Here is a 16,598-nt window from a genome sequence, read left to right as displayed (position 1 = left end):
CGTAGGCCTATTTGTGTGGCCTAAAAACATGGTATTGCCTACTTTAAATTGTGAAGCCTGAACCTACTGATGATAAAACCAGTATACACACAACTGGAGCTGCCTATCATCCACAGTACAAGGACAAAGCATAACAGCTCTTTAGTTGATTCAGCTTGAAAAGTTGAAATGTCTCCAAAAAAATTTTCTATTTCATAATTTTTATTAAGCAACGTACCGATTATAAAGCCATTAGAGAAAAATGTGTGATTCTGGGACATTTTAAGCTGTGAAAATGTTCTGAAAATGTAAAATGAAAAAGCGCTTGTAGTCTTACACATTGATTTCCAGCTACACAGATGTACACAGGAGTTGCACAGGAGTGCAAGTGCATTTTATTTATACAGCCCTCAAAATCACAAATTTGAATTCTTAAATAAGTTTCACATTTTTTATTTAAATCAGGTTAGAATAAAAATCTTTGTATATAAAGATCATTTAAAGAATTTTCTCAATCCTTTTCAAGGTTGCATGGGTGTTGAAGCCTTTGCCAGTATGCACTGGGTTGAAGGCAGGGAAACACCCTGACCAGTCCTTCACACATACACATGTATGGGTGCTGTATAACCTCACTGTTCAGCCAGTGGGAGGAGATGCTCACAGAAAGACTCTGCAGTCCTTTTTGCATTCTGCAGTCTTTCACATTCTCTGCTGTTTAGTATTCGTGTCCCACCTCAGGTCCACAGCAGGGTCTGCACCAGCTGCACCTGTCACATGATGCGTGGAGGAGATGACCAGCTTGGAGTAAAGTGACGTAGGAAGCAGGAGAGGGCAGAGAAATGCAGCTAATATGTGTATCCTCACGCCAGCTAAAAATAGCTGCACCCACAACACCCCCGCTTTATCCAGCCTGCGTCACTCCACTCCCATATCACCTTCCTCTCTTCTTCACCTCACCCCCACACTCACTCCTCTCCACACTCTCCTAAATGCAGACATGCAGTGTTTACCTCATTGTGTCTCTTCTGCCTGAAAACAATCAGCCTGTGCAGCATGTGAGAAAAACATTTATTTAAAACACCTATTTTTTGTGTTTGTGTTTGTTCTGTGTTTCCCATGTTTCACTACAGTATATTCATCTCTGTTTATTTTGATATGCTTCATAATTATATGATCTACAAACATGAAAGACAACCCTGAGGATACTGTCACATGTAGACACAGAAAATGACATTTAAAATCTTGGCCTCATTAGAATTCAAAAGGAATCCCACACTGATCCTTTCCTGGTCTTTTCTCCTTTTAAGTGTCTGGAGGAACTCTATGTCCCAGTGAGATTTTGATGGCAATCCTTCCCTCCCTGAGTCCGCCCTCCCACCCCCATCCCTAACATTTCCATGGCAGCGTGTCACTCCGACGTTTCACTGAGACTGGCGAGAAGGGAGAGGTTGCTGCTTTACATTCTTCAGGCCTTGCCGAGAACAATTCCACAGGATGTCCTGCTCTCCAGATCATGCACAGACGCAGCTCTGACGTCAACCATCCAGCAACACACACACACACTTACACACACACACACACACACAGACACACACATATATACACACTGCGTTCATACTCTCCTCCACATTCCTCCCACCCCTACACGGCCTCTCCTGGCATCATTTCCCAGATGTTTCAATCCCCTGGTATGTTACACCTTGGAGTAACAGGAATTTTAGAGATAAAAACATTTGAAATGAGGAATCTGTCCTAAATATTTCAACAAGAATCCCACTGATAGACTGAGAAAACATCAAATGGCTGTCGGGTTGTCTATAAATACAGACAAACAGATGGAGGAAAGTATTTATGGCTCTTGAATGATCTTAAATGCATCAGTTTATCTCCTTAATTGGGATGAAAATCTGAATTAATCACTGAATCTAATGCATTTCTAATCATTATCTTTAACTCATCCGTCTGTTTTATCCATCCGCTGTAAAGAACAGCAAGCCCCAAAATATTATTTAATTATTTAAATGTTTATTTTTATCCGGACAAGTATGCAGCATGGACCAGTGCCACATACCACTGTATAATGGCCTAACGCTCATCAGTTGGGCCTTTGCACATACAGAAAGATACACACAAAGAAAGCAGAAAAAGCAGTGTACCATAAAACTCAATGACGAGCACCAGATCAGACCTTTCATGTCTTCATTACTGATCCATATTTAAAAGTTGTTTCAGCTTGAGTTTAGAGTGATCTCAGTCAGGATCAGTGGGTAAGTTACTCCACATACCGATCCTCTGAACAGAGAAAGTGGTTTGTACAGAAGGAAGGTTTACAAAAGGGCAACTTACAATTCCCCACATAGACACAGAGTTACTGCAGTAGAAACCCTTTCACCATGTCACTGAATGTTTTCAGGTGAGTTAGGATTTTATGAATGAGTTTCGTATGACCAGTAGTTTCACCAGTAGTGAGTGAGTTGACTGACTTTATTATTTTTCTCTACTTGTACTACTGTTTTACTGTGTTTTAACACTTTGACACCTGACATGCAAAAAGAGGTTGAACATCTTTGATGTTGCAGGGTTATAGGAGCTTTGCCTTTATGTATTACACCTAAAATAATCATACATAATAAATATATTCGTATAATTAAACGTATACATTTGCACGTAAAAAGCAGAAAGCTGTAAAGTCTGTGCCCGGAGTGGTCACATTTTTCCCCTCTAAACTGTATAAACAAGTCCCAAGTCCTTGACAGCCATATGCTGTGTTTATGTCTCAGATGTTTGAGGACAACTCTCAGAAAGTGGGAAAGGGACTGGACGTCTAAAAATGTCCTGGTACATTACCTGTGAAGACATGAAAGTTTACACATGGCATATGGGACACGCTCACATTCCTGAAACAGTGACACCTCCGTCCTCCAGCAGACTTTATAATGCTGGAGTAAACACATGTAGGTCATTTTGGTTTGGCTCTGAACTGAAGCAAATCACTGCTCCTGTGTGCTGTTATTTCTGTCACTCAACCAGCTGTTCTTTGAGCCAGTTTGCTGAAGTTTTTTTGGAGGGAAGTTTTTTTGTGCTCTAACATGAAACAGGTTCTTCAGATGTCTAACTAAGTTTGCTGCTTCAGAGTCACCATCCTCCCGCTTTCTGTTATCATACAGGCACAGATTAGACCTCCTGCCACTTCGCTGCTGAGGCATTTTCTATTTGTGCAAAGCCTTCACTTTCTACATCACAGGGGAGTGCACACTGCAGAGGGTATGACTGCAAGAAGCATTTCAGATTAGAGTGTGTGGCCAAAGACTTAAACTCTGGACTAACACTCCTACAAAGGTGGGCCACGTCGGCCATATTGAACGTCATTAGCAGAATATATCTGCATTTAATCAACAATTTGACATTTAGTCAACTTGAGACAAAAACAGAACATCAGTGAGCTTAGATTATCTGTGTCTCTCTGATAACACTTATGATGCTCACAATGCACAACAATGTTGTGACATATGTTACCTTTATCAAAAAAATTACAGCTCCTGCTAGTTGAATACTGCACGTGGCCATATTGAGATTCTGATTAGGTCTATATTTCAATTAGTTGTGCAGTCCTAGTACCGGGCTTACACACCAACATGGGCCACAACAGTGTTTGAGTGACTTGAAAGTTTTAGTTCTTTCTGAGAAATGTTTATGAGTCAGGGAAGATTCTCTAGATCATTCACTATGAATTAGATTTTGTTTTCTCTGAAGTCTGGTGTATGTTGTTTGACATTGGCCGTGATGAAGGTTTGTGCTCTCTGAATGTCCCTCTTGATAGAAAAGACGTCGAACTGAATTATAGAGAAGTTAAACTTTACTTTATTCAGCTGGAGGGTCCTCTGCGGGTCTTGTCGTGGGCCCCTGAAGGTCTGGACTGAAAAAACCTTTTCCAAGAATAACTTCCATTTTGAGTGTTTCAGACTGAAAACTACAGAGCAACGCCTCCACCGGGTGGTGAGACGAGAGATTACAAAAACGTCAACTGCATCCATCTGTCTTCGTGCATCTTCCCTGGCACCGAGGAAAGACTCGAAGGCTGAAACACTGTAGAAATGAAAAAATATTCAAATACAAATTTGATCTGTTCACTTCGATTCTAATAATAACCTGACAACCAATCAATCGCCCTGTCTGCAGCTGCCATTCATGAGCCACCGCTGTGAATGAGGACGGGGTTTCTCCTCCATTTCACATCACCACCATCATCATCGTCATCATCGTCAGTGGTGGTCACGTGGTGCGTCGGGAGCGGGCGGTGGGTGTGTCTAATCGCGTGTGGTTTCATTCATAACTACAGTCTTTATTTGAAGCTCGGATTAAAGTATGCAGACGGGGCAGGCTGCCTGTGCACCGCTACCAACGGAGTCTACAGCCGGGTGAGTCCGACCTCTGTCCAGCTCACACCAGGACCAGTTCTTGGACCTACAGGCGTGCTCACGGTGTAATGTGGTACTATTTCATTATGTAAGATGTGGGGATAGGTGACACAGCCGGCTCTAAAACAAAAAAAATGTAAAAAAAATCGCAGCATCTAATTTAGTGAGACATGTTTGATGCGCAGGGGCCACGGCGGAGCCAGCGTGCCCGGCACATGAATGCTCAGGCTCTTGCGTGACTTTATGGTGATTTATTCCCCGCAGGCTGAGAGCAGACGACGCAGAGATGTGGGACAGCCCTGATCCGCGGGTTTTCGGAGGAGAGGAGAAGATGATGCTTCTGCTGCTGATGCTGAGGCTGCTGCTGCTGAGCGCCGCCGGCTGCAGCGGGTCCCAGTAGTCAGTCTGCACAGCGCGGAGGGAAGCTGCTCCAACACCGTCTGCATTGACCGTAAGATACAGCACATCTGGAGCACATCAACATCCAGTCACACGTCAGGGTTTATACCTTCATAAACCCCGTTAGCATCAATACAACGATGGAATGAACTAGTTGGATGTCCATCTGTCCGTCTGCGTGGTGTATGTGGTGAGAGTGGGAGATGGAGATGATGGTGCGAGGATGTAACATGTCATCAGACCCTGGAAACTAAAGAGAGAGCGCGCGCACACACGCACACACGCGCACACGCACACACACACACACACACACACACACACACGCTTTGGATTTATATTTTCTCTACCAGTCGGGGTCAGTGTTTTCAGGTTCTTACCCTCAATATTTACTCACAAATCAAATGGTGGTGAAACTCTAAGGTCACCACTGTTAATTATACTCTTAGGATTAGATACCGATTTCCAGTGAAAACCATGAGGAAGAACCTATATTGATAATAATGTAGTGTACAACTTAAAATCTGTTCAAAAAGAGACAAAAAAATAACTTACTATAAATGAATGGCATGAATAAATGACTTCTAATTATGTAATAAATACATAGCCTGCAGGGCTACATATACAATACTTTTTAAGTAGTTATAACAATATAACAAACAAAATAAACTATTCTGAAAGGCAATTTATGAAGCTCTTGTTCTCAAAATCAGCATTATGATGACTTAACCTCTTAACATACACTTCCCTGTTTTTATCTCTCTTTCTATCCTTAAGTAGGGTGAAGAATCATCTTATTCTACGCTGTCTGACAACATATTGTGTAGCTTATTATGTGTGAAACATTTAAACCCAAAACTCTGTGTTGGCTGCACCACTTCATCAAATGGAAAATTATTTCTACCAGAACTAGACTAGCAGATCTTTTTTTGTAAACATCAGGATGTCAATGTAAAATAAAGTTCTATGTGGATTTGAACAATAGGCATGACTGACCCACCATGGGGTAACATATTAAACATAGCCTATTATAGTACATATACATGAAATGCATAAAGGGAGCCAGTGTTGCTGAGTTTTGACTGGCATTATTCACTGCAGGTTCAGCAGATGAGCAGTGAATTAGTTTGACTGACATAATGTGCCGAGGTGGAGATTCATAGTCTGTCCAGATTTTAAGAAACAAACACAAATAATCTGTTTTTTTCAGGCTGTGATGAGAAAGAAAAAGAAAATGTAAGACTTCCAGCAAAAACATTTTTTGAATACCTTGTAACGTATAATTTTATTTCATTTTAATGTGAGGCAGCTTACAACCATTTTAACTGTTTGTTATTTAATCAGCAAATAGAAGACGTGCCGAGTGGCAGATCTGTCCTGACAAAGACGAGCAAATCACAAAAAAAGAAAGAAAAGAGGAAGAAGAAAAAAAAAAGAAGCAGATTCTCTACAAGCACAGTATTTTTTATGCGGCATCCGTAAAACTTGTTAATTAATCTGCTGTTTGCTCTTGTGTTTGGATATGCATGGTCTGAATAAGAGAGAAGCGAAAAGACACACACACACACATATACACACACACACACACACACACACACACACACACACACACACACACACACACCCATGAGGACAAAATGACCTGCTGACACTGATCATGTGTGAAGCATGACTGAAGATAATTGAATAGAATAAGGATTTAACATGTGCAGTGTGTGTGTGTGTGTGTGTGTGTGGTTCTCTATTCTATAGTCAGATCATTTTCGCTATTCAGGGCTTTGTCCTCATCATAGTTACCTTGAGCTGTTGAGATATTACATAATGTATGACTCTCACACGGTGAGGGAATGTGTGGCAGCGTTAGGAGCATGTGTAAGGAATGCAATCATGGACTGATGTTACACAAGCTGCACTCTGTGTAAATAACCATGTACTGTCAGCTCTTCCGCTTTTCTCCATCTCTGAATACTGATGACTGTCTCTGTCTGAAATGCACACAGTAACACAGAAATGGTCCTTTTACACAGATTGGACTCGAGTCTACAGCACAGACGAGGCTTTAATGAAAGGGATTCGTGGTTATTGCGCTGTAAGAGTCCATCTTGTGGAGAAGACAGTAAATCTCATTGGAGTTTAATGCACAGCATTCAGCCCAGACAGCAGTTAGGTTTACATCACGCCAGTATGTTAAAGGGACATTACACCAGTTTTATACAGATCAGTTTCCTCATTGTGTGCACTTATGTTTGGGCTGTGAAAACAGATGTGTGATGTTTTCTCTGACTTTCAAGGTAGCTTTCTAAACTCTGAGAAAAAAGAACCCTTGCAATGTAATCAGGGTTATCTTTGCTTGGGATAGGACACGACAAAATTGCAACAGAAAATTTACAATTATCCTTAATTTTGCTTAAATAGTAACATTTAGAGATGGTGCCAGAATAAGCCATAAAAAGAACATCCATGAGTAATTTGTCTGAAATTGTAGAACATGAATTCCTTGAACACTAGTGGTTTTCTTCTGGTAAAGGGGAATGTGAACACACATGTACAGTATGAGCTGTGGTGACACCACATGTTTTATGTTTTTTCATATGTGAGGACAATATGTTGCTTCATTTTGTAACTAAGGGATGTCACATGATATCCATGTGAATATCACCCTATATAGAATTATATCCATACACACACAAGGAATTTAAAGGAGAAAGTTGGTAGTTTTCTATATTTTTGTAATTGTCAACAAACTCCATGAAAGAAGAAAAGACCAATACCAACCATCTGTTTGTCTGTCAGTCAATACTTTACAATTTCTTTCTCTGTGCTTTTCAGCCCGGACATAATTCCTTAGAAAATAAAAATCTATTTAATTTTGGGCACTGTAGTTTTTTCTTTTTAAACTCAAACTGGGGTAAACGGCTTATTTATTGGGGACTATTTTCAGTTGTGGATTAATACACATTTTGTGCTCTTGGCTGATAATAAACTACATTTCCCATGTTTGTTTATTGTACTGAAAGAAAATTACATCATGTGTAACGGTGAAGCTCACTCATGTGTTTTTCTTCTCAAAAGAGCAGCTCTGTCTGACTGTCTTCACTTTCTTCATCCTCTGCAGGGTTCACTCACGCTGACCTGGACCATGAGCAATGATTTGCCTGTTCTGACAAGTCTGACGGAGAACTCCACTGTGAGTACTGCTGCCTCCACCCCTCCCACTCTGCCCGACACCATCAGCACATACTGTCCACACCTTCACATTGGCTTGTGTCTGTAGTCTGGTGAACGACAGTTCTTCCCTGATGCTTTTACGAGTCAAGTCCAAAAAAAATAAAGTAAAATAGAAAGACAAGCTGAGTTAACGCCACAGTGTTCCAGTAGCTGGTTTTATATCCCAGGTGGACCAGTAGTGGAGGATCTGTATCCAAAGAGGATCTGACTCAAAACCAGGACTGCGTGTGCTGCTGGCTTTGTGTGCCATGCAGCCCCTGGAGGACAGGATGGGATATCTGAGCCAGCAGCAGTGATTATCTGACAGTTAAAGCTGTCTGTGCGCAGGGAGAATTGACTGTTGTTCAAATCTACTGAGTGTGTTAGAAACATGGCCCGAAGACTGGAGAGAGGCTTCGCCGCTCCAGCTGATTGATTGCGTTGTTTCTTCCTGTTTGGCTGAGCTTGTAAAAACAGCAGATTTCATTAAGCTACAGATGCTCTGACAAATTCTGTGTGTGACGCACACGTGCGTGCAACTGTGGGTGTTTCAAGGTGTGCGTGTTGCTATCATGCTGTGATGGCGCTGTTAGTCTCACACAGACACATACATACAGATTTAAACATATTATATTATATCTCCCCATAGGCTTCAACTGAATGTAGGACACTGCCGCATCTCATGAATGTAAATATGTACTCTATAAGTGACGTGGTGCTCACTTTCACATGTTCTGGCCTGAAGCAGGTTTGAGGTTGAATGACACACAATCGTCATCCTCCTCTGGTTTTATAAGCAGGAACATGACAGCTCCCTGTGTTCGGCAGCACTCTCTCCTCCGTGTAGCGACTTGCTGCTGTTAGATTGAGCCTGGGATTGAAGTTGAAACAGACTGATCGATGCTTTGTCTTACGGAAGTACGTTTACAGTGAAAGCAGAGTCATCATAAAACCAGCTGTTTTTGCTCTTTCTCACACACACCCTCTGCTTTCTAATGCACCTTTTTCTCTGCTATTTCTTCTCCCTCCATCTCCTCTGCATGTCTGCTACAGCTGGAATGGATGGTAGCCGAATTGTTAGAAACTCAGAACCATACAATGTACATGTTATTGACACATTGGCAGATTAATTGATGATAATCGTTAGTTTCAGTGTGTTTACATCCATTTGGGTTCTTTAGCTGCTGCTCCCGCTAAGGTCAACATCATCTACAGGTTGGTCTGTGCTCCTTGAGGAGCTCCTCCACTCCATGGTTTTCCTCCGAAGCAGCGCATAACGACAATCGTTCATATTTTCATAAATTAACACTAAATGTTGCAATAAATTAATATTCCATTTGTGACAGAGAAAATAGCTCAATAATTCTCACCATCTTTCGATGCTAACATCGGAAGAAGAGCCAGGAAAGTCTGGTGTGGGGATTGCTCATGTGCATCTGCATCCTCCTCCTCCTCCTCCTCCTCCTCCTCCTCCTCCTCCTCCCATTTCCATTTTTAGCCTGTGGAGGCCTCATTTCCCCCTCATTGAGAAGAGCTGGGAAATTGAATTAAGGGTCTCGCTGACGTTTCGATTAGCATCCCCAGGCTCACTCAGCCAAGACTGAGAGTATTAATCAGAGAGAGCAGAGAAGACAGCAGTTGTGTTGTCTCTATGTGTGTGTGTGTGTGTGTGTGTGTGTGTGTGTGTGTGTGTGTGTGTGTGTGAGAAGGCAGGATGTATGATGTGTGTGTGGATAAGAATCACTGTGAGGAGGAAAGGACTTAAGAGAGTCTTTCAGTATTAATTCCACTCCTTATTAAATATTACAGCGCTCAGCTGACAGCGTAATGCGACAAAGAGATTCTTCATTGGTACGAAGCTCAAAGGGAAAAGAATCAATTACTGTCCCGACAAAACATGACAACAGAGATATGTACGCTTCCCCCTTATTGTGCCATTAGTGAGTGAGTTATGAGCTCCAGCTATGGCTTCTGAATGAAAGCGATGGAAATTAAATTGATGTTGTGCAACTCAAACAGTAACAGAGAACTGTGAGCAGCAGGTTGTAATATTTGTCGTGACACTGTTGATATTTATTGTCAATATGTGAATTTTAAATTCTATTCTTCTCAGCGAGGAAATGCTTCCTACTTTTATGTTGTGTCTCATGATGCATGGGGAGTTAGGTGGATGTTGTGGTTGTAAGGCTTGGTGAGGTGGGGAAAGGGCTTTAGGATCATTATACAGATTATTTTCCCTCCTCTTTTTTGAGGGTGGGATAAAACAAACAAAAGTACACAAGCACACAAGTTAATATTAACTCTTCATTTGTCCCATTCAAACCTGGCAACTTGTCAAATTTACATTTTCTCTACTCTACCTCCAGCTCTGTTGCTCTGTGTCTGTTTGCTAATATGTTGGTAATTAATTTATATTGTGAGAAATAACATGTCAGTGTTGTGTTCATATATTGTTGTGCTGCCCCCAAGTAGCGCAGTCCTTGACCAAATGTAGCACTGCTGGGGTCCTAACCTCTCTTCCTGGTTGCACCCCGGCAGGATGTGCCGGTGTCGACGGGCCAGGTGGAGAACTATGTGCTGCTGTTGGTGCTGCTGAGTGTTTTTGCCGGGGGGACGCTGGTCCTGCTCTCCCTGCTGCTCCTCTTCTGTCACCGCTGCTGCATGGGTGGACGCCGCTACTCCAGGTGGGTGCTGCCTACCGAGCGACATGCTGCGTGGGACTGGCAGGCCTGGTTCGTCTGCAAACACACGGGGATTACAGGAGTCAACGGGATTATGACAGCAGTGGATTAAAGCTCTTATGAATATGAAACTGAAAGCTGTGATGTGACGGGGCATTTTTTGTTTCTGTGAAAGAGCACAAAGGGTAAAACTAATTTCCCTCTTTCAGAGCCAGCGATGACCCTGAGAAGACAAACACCACTTATGCTGAGGATTCTCAGCCCACCCAAGGTCAGAGCTGTGTATTTCTTTAAATTCATATAGGATTTATATGTATTCTGGTCCACTGTCGTCACTAACTCCATTATTTCTCTCCTTCGGTTTGTCCTTGCTCTCTCTGTCACTCAGAGATCACCATTCGTCTGGATGAATCAGATGCTCTCTCAGCTTCAAGCTGTCATGATGGAGAGTCAGAACGATTTGTCTCCACTGGGTCTACTGGGCGCAGAGTCTCCTTCAATGAATCTGCACTTTACGAACAGGAGAAGACGACTCAGAACAAAGGACGCAGGTACAGTTTTATCTGTGCTAAAGGCAAATTATTACAGCTTATTTGGTTAAGCTGTTTGATGATTAATGATTTATCCTCCTCTTCAGGTACACTCTGACTGAAGGAGACTTCCACCACCTGAAAAAGGCCCGGTTGACCCACCTTCACCTGCCGCCAGCCCCGTGTGACCTTAAGATCCTCACCATCATGGAGTGTGACTCAGCAGAGAGCAGCACAATCAACATCAGTGAGACTGCAGCTCCGAAACTGCCCCTTACCATCTACCAGGTACAATTAATTTTTAATATGACTTTAATCTAAACATACAAAAACAACAAAAATCAGGTTTGTTTTCTCATCTCTAACATGTGTTGACTTCTCTCTGCAGCCCACTGAGAGAGTCCCTGACTGGATGGGACAGAGCCTCAGTGGAGGTCTGCCAGGAGACCCGCACCACTCCATTGTCCTGGACCAGGGACCCAGACAGGCCTCATCCGCCATGAAAACACAGCACACACGGTCCCAGACAGTGAGTTTCACCTTTTCCCACCTTGTATCAAGAATTAAAAAAGGGAATAATACAGGTCAATACATTTAACCAAGCTAGTGGCACGTCTCCATGGAAGCCAGTGTCAGTCTGTTGGTTGGCTAGTTGACCACTTCGGTCTTGACTTAAATATCTATTTAGTGCTAATTAGCAATTGTTAGCATTCTAACGCACTAAACTAAACTAAGATAGTGAATATGGTAAACTTACTAAACAGCAGCACGTTGGCATGCTGGGAAAATACATTTGCACAGATCGGTTCTTGAGTGTGGACTGATCCACACATGTCACTCATAAACAGAGCTGTGAAAAGCAGCCACCACCGACTCAAAGCTACTGATGCACTGTGACATCGGTCATCACTGCAGCTGAGTGACAATATGACAAACTGTTGTCCCCTGAGGTCTTTGCCTCTGCCCGTCACGATTCATCTCAGCTTGTCTGCCTCAACCCCTCCTAAATGTCTCATCACCTCCCTCTATCCTTCTCTCCCTTCATCTCTCCTGTCAGATGGAGGCTATCGGGGATAGGGGAGAGGCTGAGAGCGAAAGGGGGATGAGAGGAGAGTTGACTCAAGCTCCGGGCCAGACTTCAGTTCTACATTTCTTCTCTAAACTGCGGCGCCATGCCAGTCTGGAGGGGGCAGGGCCTTACTTCAGGAGGTGGAAGTTCGACAGCAGTCACCGGGCTGCCAGTCTGGATGCCAAAGGTTTGGATAAATGTCATAAATGGATGAGTACAATTTGATCTGTGGGTAATATCTAACTGAATTAAAAAAAACTGCATGTGACAAGGTGAAGAACATCTAGTAGACAGCTGTCTTTTTATGTGATTTACTACCAGGATCGCCAAAGAGACGGCCCTTCCAGAGACAGAGAGCAGCAAGTGAAACCACCGATCACACTGATGACGACTCTTTAACTCTCCAAGATGAATCTTTTCCCCACACTCCCATCCTGACCAGTGGCCTCCAGTCCCTCTCTGCAGAGTCTCTGTCTCACCCCGCGACCACACCCACATCTTCAGTCTTCCTCAGCAGGTATAATCCCCTCCTATAACCCATGACTTGCAACATTCATTTACCAGAAATACTGATTAACAGACTGTTCTGCATCTGTGCAGGCTAGAACTGGAGGCCATGGTGGAGGGAGGTGGTGGCAGCAGCACCAGGAGAGAGGAACCCTGTTTGCAAACAGATGACTATCGTGCCCAGAGGCCAGAGGAGGCCACAACCAATGGAACAGGACTCGATAAAGAGATAAAATTCAGTGCAGGTTTAAGATCAGGAGCACTGGGGGTCGAGCCAGAATCAACAGAAGATGATGACTTGTTTGGGGCACAACAAGAAGCTGCCATTCAGGAAAGGTTTGAAGACATGTTAAGGAAAACTAAAGACACAAAGACACAAGGTATGACAGCAGATGTGAGGAAAAAGAATGAGGCAGAGGCAGATGATGGAGAAGATGTGGTGTTGGGAGCTGAGGCCAGGCGAAGGGCTGACTCAGGCTCGTCTCTTTCCTTCATGATTCGCCAGGAGAGCTCGGAGGCCCCTCCCTCCCTGTACAGAGACATCTGGAGCTTGCGAGCCTCTCTGGAGCAATATGCCTCCTCAGATCAGAGCAGCACAGATAGGGAGTCTATCCGCAGTGATGCCGACAGCGTGTCATCCTTAGGCGGCGCAGGAGCTCGCTCCGGCCTGGACAGCTGCTTGTCCCAAGACCTGGATGATGACCCTGAAGGAGAAGGGGAGGGAGAGGTGTCGGATGGAGGAATCAGAGGGGCGTCAGGTGGGGACAGTGAGGTGGGAAGTGGTGCTGGAGGAGAGAATGAGGCAGGTAATCGGAAGCTCCTTCAAATGGACAGTGGCTATGCCTCCATTGAAGCGCCATCCAGGGCCCCTGAGGAGATGCGGCTCTTTGGGACTCCTGGAGCCCCAAGAGGGAAGACGGCATCGGAGAGAAGGTTGTTCTTCACCAGCTCAGGGAGAAAAGGTTCAGTGTGCGAGAGCATCGAGGCCAAGCTGTTTCAGGAGGAGCTGGAGGATGAGATGGCAGACAACACAGGGACAGAGGAGAAAGTCAAGGAGAGATCTCAAACTGGCAACCAGTCTCTTACCCTTCAAGAACCACATCAACTTCTGAAATCCCTTCATCCTCAGAAACCTCCAGATTCACAACCGCAGCTAATGTCTCCGCTCATGAAGTCAATCCCACAACCCTCTAGTCCTCACAGACCTCGCCTCCGCCGCCGTGACTACAGCATCGATGAAAAAACAGATGCTCTTTTCAACGAGTTCCTCCGTCACGACCCCCGGTTCGACCAGCAGGACTCTCCACTGCGCTCCAGGCACCGCTCTAGAGTTCACCTCCGGAAGCAGTGGCAGAGACACAAGCAATACAGCGATCCAGGGTCAGGTACTGGGGGTAGGTACTCCCCATCTTTAGAGAGGCAGAGGTTCACTCCACTGAGAAGGGGTGACAGCGCCGGTTACCCTCTGGACACCCGATATCACAGCACACTCTCACGCATTGCGAGTGCTGCCGACGAAGAAGCGAGTGAGGTTGCAGCTGGCGAGGAGGTGGCCAAAGAGAGCACGGAGAACAAAGACCCGTCAAGTGAAGGAGCTGCCGGGGACGACATTGAAAGTGCAGCCAACAAAACATGTGAAGGCACAGATGCAAAAAAGAGCAGCTGTAGTTGTACAGGGTCAGGGGGAAAGGGCTGCCAAGTCTCTCCAAACAAGGACACAGAAAGCACAACTAGCCAGTCTTTGACCACTGTGACTGCAAAAACGAGCCACATGGATCCAAGAGTCGACAACAGGAATAACAACAGTAGTCAAGCTATCTTATCAGAGGTTTCCCTGCAGGCAGAGGACAGCCTGTCGGACAAGCTGGTCGTGTCAGTGGAGGAGAGGCTCTACGGCGGTCTGCGCAGTGCTGAGGAGCTTGGCCAGGGAGGATCGGAGCATGTGCTTACCGTGTCTCACACAGACTCACCTGGCTTCAGTCCCATATAACCCGTTAACAATGCCATTTTTTGTCATCATCAACTTTGTTTCAGATCCACTGCGTGTAGAACACAGACTGGAACAAAATGGTCTACAGCAATTCAAACGTCATCATGTGTTAGATACTGGGTCAGTCTCTGCGTCCTTTCCATTTGGACAAGTCTTCAAAATAAATGCATCATCAAACATATTCTAAAGGACAGAAGCACCTTCTTGACGGCCAGTCTCCTCCAGTGTTTCCATTAAGACCTTAATTTCCACTGTGACACCAGTGTGACATGTGATGCCCCTTTTTATTGGTAACCATTCTTCAAATCAAATGCATTCATTACATTGCATTGAAAATATAGACCCATCTTTAGAAAAATTAAATATTTTCAGACTTTACTGTGAATTTTCAGCATGCTACTGTATGTCCAAACAATGTGTATGTGAATACTGTACAGTTTTAACTTTAAAACAAAAAGCACTTTGATGGGAAGAAAGATAATGATGGAGTTTCTGTCACCCATTCCTCTCATTTTTAAACTATATCCTCCTCAAGTGTCCTTCTTGTCTCAATCACCATGAGGGTACATGTGTATGTGAGAGCTGCTGTGTCTGTATTTGGTGACAGGAAGAATAACACTGATAATGTAAAAAAAACAAAAACAAAAATCATCATCATTTGCATTATGGCTATGTGCTTGCAGCCTTCTCTCTCATTAACACATATCAGTAGATCTGGAGATAGCACATTATATAGTAAAAGTAAAAACAGATGGGATATCCAGAAATTACAGCTAACGCAGTGGTTGAAAGTACGTGCATCAAGAGTTTTTATACTCATATTTCATCTGTTTTTATAGGACCTTTGTTATTAGTCATCTGTCCCTGTTACGTATCATAATTAAGGAGATGGTATCCAGGAGCTTCTGTGGGCTCTGGTGGAGTGTCGTATCACTGCTGGGACTCTGCTGTGGGGGAGACTGACAGATGATACTTAAAAAGACTGACATAGAAGCCTCTCAGGCTTTTACACAGATGGTTCGGTGACAGAGAGTTGAGGCTGTGAAAGTGGAAGTTGAAACTGAACAGCGGTGGCATTTTGCCTGTTCCCAAATGCCAGTAGAATGGAATATACTCACTATGTATTACTAAATAAAAGATACGTCTGGTGATATTTTTATCACTGTCAACAAATCCTATAAAAAGACCAAAACCAACAATGAATTGATCAAACTAAGAAGTGCTGTCTATGTAGCCGAAGTCTAATATAGCTTATTACTTTGTGCCATAGAGCTCGTTTGTTGTCTAAAAACTATTAAAAACGCATCAATGAGCTCCAATAATAAGCTTTACTGGGTGACTAATGAACACGGCCACTTCAATTTGAATGAATCCCACAGACTTCGAGGCATGGCGTAAATATGCACTTGAGCACAATGACTCACATTTGACACATTGTTGGTTTCTGTCTTTTCATAGAATTTGTTGACATTACGTACAATATAGAAAATATGAAGTAGTATTCTTTACATGTCAGGGTTAAATCTGGGGTAGAGCTACAGCTTTCTTTACCCAAAAAGCTGCTGATTATTTTCTTGATTATTCAATTAGTCTAAAATTTTTAAAATGGGCTTAAAAATGTCCATCACATTGGTTGAGTCCTTAAATTTCTTCGACAAAAAAATGTCATTAGCTAGCTTTTGGAGAGCTTTCGACTGCACCTCACAGTCTTCATCAGTCTGAGCAAACAGTCTCTAAGCAGGACTGTGACCTGTGTGTGATGTTTTTTTGTGTCAAACTACTGTTTTGGAGGTCAAGAAAGAAATTTCAGGTTCAATTCTT

At 43.5% G+C, this 16,598-nt stretch overlaps 1 protein-coding gene across 1 annotated transcript; it reads left to right on the top strand.

The window, feature by feature from the left end:
• The first annotated feature begins 4,666 nt into the window (after nucleotides 1–4,666).
• On the top strand, nucleotides 4,667–15,162 carry cbarpa (CACN subunit beta associated regulatory protein a). Its single transcript, XM_023402929.2, has 10 exons — nucleotides 4,667–4,848; nucleotides 7,909–7,980; nucleotides 10,539–10,684; nucleotides 10,891–10,952; nucleotides 11,070–11,232; nucleotides 11,319–11,499; nucleotides 11,600–11,740; nucleotides 12,269–12,467; nucleotides 12,602–12,797; nucleotides 12,881–15,162. The coding sequence occupies exons 2-10, from the start codon at nucleotides 7,933–7,935 to the stop codon at nucleotides 14,775–14,777; spliced, it is 3,033 nt and encodes a 1,010-aa protein (XP_023258697.1). The 5' UTR covers nucleotides 4,667–4,848; nucleotides 7,909–7,932; the 3' UTR covers nucleotides 14,778–15,162.
• The last annotated feature ends 1,436 nt before the right edge of the window (nucleotides 15,163–16,598 follow it).

This window comes from Seriola lalandi, unplaced genomic scaffold (assembly GCF_002814215.2).
Source record: "Seriola lalandi dorsalis isolate HSWRI2012SDOR001 ecotype SW California unplaced genomic scaffold, Sedor1 jcf7180002054043, whole genome shotgun sequence".
In the NCBI taxonomy this organism is placed as follows: Eukaryota; Metazoa; Chordata; class Actinopteri; order Carangiformes; family Carangidae; genus Seriola; species Seriola lalandi.
Note: the sequence above shows the minus strand (reverse complement) of the source record. Positions and strands in the feature narration are given on the sequence as shown.